The following is a 4,664-nucleotide window of genomic DNA, read 5'->3' on the forward strand; positions in this document are numbered from 1 at the left end:
TTAAGGAGAAGATGAAGAAAATACACTAGATTAATTCAAACTACATTAGCAAAACAAGAAATCAATACGAGCCCTTTGCAATTTTTCTTTCTTTCGAGAATATAAGCTAGGCAACTTTGCACTGAAAAAGAAAAAAGAAAACTTATAAAACACGATATAACATGGCGGTGGTGGTAGCCGCCGCTGGCTGCCTTTTTTTTCTAATGAACATATAGCTAGGTAGGTGGTAGTTGTCTATCTTGTTCATCATCATCGTCAGCCACGGCGCCGCCGTTCTGGCTGCTGTCGTCGTCCGTATCACACGCGGACACAGGCGCGTCGTAATCAATATCGTGATGGTGAGGTGGCGGGAGCAGGAGAGAAATGGAGGAAGAGGAGGAGGTGGTGGAGGAGTGGGTTTTATTATTAATTTGGACGCCAAGGCCAACAATGGGAAGTGGTTCGGTCAGTTGCTTCCCGTCCCGAGGCGGAGAAAACACCACTGGCAGGTAGTGCTCCATGTCGCACGGGAACTTCGAGTTCTTGAAATGCTCCTTCAACGCCTCCAATCCCTTCACATTAATTAATATTTATAGCTAATAATAATTAGCAATTTTGATAGTGGATTATGCTGAAATAAAAATGTTTAACGAGGAAATTAAAGTGACTTGTTACCTGAACTCGAGCGTAGGTGACTTGGCAGATTTTCCTGGAATTGAAGACCTCCCAATGTTGATGGTGAAAGGCTTTGTACAGCCTCCACGTTGCCTGCGGAGTCGTCATGTTCACGAATCCATATCCCACATTGCACTTGTTGCTGTGCTTTCCACACATATGAATTCGACCCATGAATTTGATATTTGACAAATGTGTACCAGAACATACAAAATTTTAATCACAATTTTGGAAATAAAATTTACATCGAGAGAAGATAAAATGATCGCAGAAGCATTTTGGTGACGAACTTCAAACCACTTTTCATTCAAAAATGTTACTTTTATTATCTAATTGTAGCATCACTTGTATCATCTCTCTCATAGAGATGAGACTCATGCGTTGGCAGATCCTATCTCTATTACAGAGATAATACAAATGATGGTACAGCTAGGTGATAAGTATAGCATAATTCTTTGGATATGATTTTTTTTCCTTCCTAATCTCTCTTCCCTTCCCTCCACTCCTATTAATCGGTTCTAGTTAAGCTATGCCAATATTTTATTTTAAAGTCTTTTATATAAAAAACAAAAAACAAAAAAAAACAAAATGTGAGACGAAAAGAAGGAAATGAATTATAATAGAAATGGAGAGAATCTTAATTCCTACCTTTTTGGTCGCCGAAGAGAATGTTCATATCTTTACGAATATCAAATAAAAATTTATGACCAAGCCGATAGACAATTTTGTAAATTATTCATTTCAAAAATTAAAGTTGATGTTTTTATCATGACTTTTTATATTAGCACCCCACAAAATGTTGAATACACCTCACATTAACATTTAATATTAATGACTTATTTACTTTATTATGAATGATAATTTTGACCTTATTAGGTTTAAAAAATAATAATTTTTTTATAAATACACTACAAATCTCTTTTAACGTATTATTTATCTATTTCAACTATCAAAATCCCTCTCATTTTCCATTGTTGAATAAAACCCTAAGCAATGAAACTATAAACATGTTGATTGAGAAAAATTATTTTTAACGAATGGAGCACGAAATCGGTGTTTCGAAAGCTTTGAAATCATTATTATTGTTATTAAAAAACGTTCCAATGAGTCTAAACATTTTTTTAAATCATTCAATTTGAAATCATTTGGCAAACTAAAGTTCATATAGTTTGAAATCATTCGGCAAAATTAAAAATGAGTGTTATAAGATTTGAGAAATGTGGGATGTATAAAAAATATGGGATGTGTGTAGAAAATGTAAGATGTATATTAAGAATGTGGGGTGTGAGGGTATTATGGGGAAGGAAGTGGGGTGTATTAAGATAATTTTTAATTGAAAAAATAAATGTGAGGTTTATTAAGTACGTGAGGTTTATTCAACAATTTGTGGGGTGCTAATATAATAAGCATTTCATCATTTTAGCTAATTCACCTATATATAATTTATAGGTATAATTTTGATATTTCTAAAGAAATCAATTAATAAAACAAAATAATAAATAGATTAAAAGAAAAGGAAAGTTACTTGAAATCAATGGGAAGATAAACGAAATCGTAGGAGGAGAAAGGCTGCTTTTCATCATCACCACCACCGTGATCGCCGGCGCTAATGATCTGTTCATTACAGTGGATACAGTGGTTGTCCAGCATGTTCAACAGCAGCTTCTGACTGCCACAATAATCCACCACCAAAAAAAAAACAATTTCATCACCATCACAGCAAAAACAAAAACTGAAAAAAATAAGAACAGAAATATGAATTGCCCTAAAAATTTTAAACTGAAAACGTTTACCTGTATTTATTGGGTATGTTCTTGATCATGACGGTGGTTCTGGTATCTCCGCTGGTGGATTCCGACAAGGCATCTTCTTTGATTAAAAATTTAGAATCTAACTTCTTCGCTTGTCTTCCCTTCTTCCCCCTACTGCTCTTCGGCTGCTTCGGACTCGTTGCAGTGGCTTCAAGGCTCTGCGAGCTCCCGCAACTCATCTTCTTCGAAGACGAAGACCACCTCTTCTCTTGAATTGCATCCAAATTTAAACCCGCCATTTTGGATTCAACATTGTTTCTGATAATTACCATTCCCTTGCTGCTGCTAGAACTACTTGATCTATTATTGCTCCTAGTCGATGAAAATTGGATTTGCGATGAGGATGTACACAGACGAGGCTGCGGCCCCGCCAATCTAAAACTGTTCGAGCGTCTAGAGAATTTCACAGCCAATTCCGCCGGCGGCAGCGGTGCAAAGAGATTGTGAGGCGAAAGTAGAGTTGGGGCAGTGTGAGCCACCGCATTAAAAAACTTCCGGCTGTGGCCACCGGGCCGACTGAATTGAATCACAACTGATTTTCCGTTGATTTCTTTGCCGTTCATCTCCTCGAGAGCTCTCGCCGCGTCTCTGACGTCGAAGAACTCGATGAATTTTTGGTGCTTCTTCGATGGCGTCTCTCTCAATTCCTTCACAGCACCTGATAAAACTACAAAATTACACCCGACAAAATTGAAACAAAATCCAGGTCCCATGTTCTTCCATTTGCCATGAAAAACGTAGGACAAAGACCCATGAGACCTACTCCTTAATTATCCCCACAAAAATCCGGAAAAAATAACGTGAAAAAATAAATTAAGGGAGGAAATGCTACCAAAAGCTTGGAATATGTCTTTGAGAGCGGAGGTGGTGACAGCCGGGTCCAAATGGAAAATGACGATGGTGCCCTGATTGTGGCCGTCCAGGACGGCTTTCAAGGCCGGAAAGACGAACTGGGCCCACACGGCCTGCCCCGCGATGAGGCCGCGACCTGGAGGAAACGGAAGCGGGAAATTAGGAGGCGGCAGAGGTGATGTGGCCGTCGTGAACGACAAGGTGGCGTAGTGGTTACGAATCCTGTCTTCCTGCTGCATGTACTGCTCCCGAATCTCCCGCAACGCCCTCTCTGCATGCCTCAGATCGTAGAAATGGACGGTCACGATACCGTCGCACGCCCTCTCCATCTGCACCCACCTCACCTCCCCGAACCCCTCCAACTCCCTCCGCACAGTCCCCTCGCTGACGTCACTCGAAACCCCGTTCAGAAGCACTGCCCGTGTGGCGGCCGCCGTCGGAGGCGGCAACGGTGCGCATACGGTAGCCCCCGCACTAACGTACGCGGCTGGCGCGGAGAACGGAGCGTAAGGTACAACTTCGCTGATTGGCGGGGGTGGGTAGGGATAGTAAACCTGGTGGGGAGATGGAGACGGTGGTAGCAGTTGTGGCGGCGGCTGTGGAGGTCCGAAGATGGGTATTTGGTTCTGGTTACTGGGTCTGAACTCTTGGGCTCCGGGGTCCAGACTTCCCGGAAACCGTACAAAGCTGGTATCTTCCATGTGGTGGATGATGTCGGAAAACCACTGTAAGTAAGAAAAGGCGTGATTTTCCGGTGAATAAAAACTGGGAGATATTAGTTGGTTGTCTGTTGCTCTCTGGTCAAATTCCACAGCTATCTTCCCGTGTAACAGTACATCTCTCTCTCAGGAAAATGGAACTGGGATCATCTCAAGTGTGATATAAAGAAAGGGGTGCGCTATCCACACACCCTATTTTACTTCTCACACACCTTGATAATTTATGTCCGTTGATCTTCTTCAATTCATCCGATCCAACGGTCGAAAATTAAAAAAGTGTGTGAGAAGTAAAATAGGATGTGTGGATATCACACCCCTAAAGAAAAGCAGGCAGAGCACAAATGTGTCCAGAACACAGAGACGTTATACCACACTTTTTTTTATTTTAATAAACGATGTTAATTACACTAAAAGTAAGTACAACTAGATACCACACACGTTGTATCTTTTTCTAAAATTTAACTGTTATTACAAAAATTAAAAAGTTCAAAACTATTATAATAATTTAAAAAAATGATAAATTTTGAACCCGATTGCATATACCTTCCTATTGATTATTTTTACATAAAGAATTTTATTTTTTAATTCATGCACTCGGGTAATCCTCATACCCTCCTACTGATTAATT

At 40.2% G+C, this 4,664-nt stretch overlaps 1 protein-coding gene across 1 annotated transcript; it reads right to left on the reverse strand.

Moving 5' to 3' along the window:
- On the reverse strand, window positions 1-4,203 carry LOC103452054 (protein terminal ear1). The gene is made up of 5 exons (XM_008391529.4): window positions 3,298-4,203; window positions 2,448-3,123; window positions 2,180-2,323; window positions 655-796; window positions 1-551 (listed from the first exon to the last, which is right to left on the reverse strand). Exons 1-5 carry the CDS (start codon window positions 4,016-4,018, stop codon window positions 216-218), a joined length of 2,019 nt encoding a protein of 672 aa, XP_008389751.1. The 5' UTR covers window positions 4,019-4,203; the 3' UTR covers window positions 1-215.
- Between the last annotated feature and the right edge of the window lie 461 nt (window positions 4,204-4,664).

The sequence above is a fragment of the Malus domestica genome, chromosome 13, assembly GCF_042453785.1.
Source record: "Malus domestica chromosome 13, GDT2T_hap1".
NCBI lineage: Eukaryota > Viridiplantae > Streptophyta > Magnoliopsida > Rosales > Rosaceae > Malus > Malus domestica.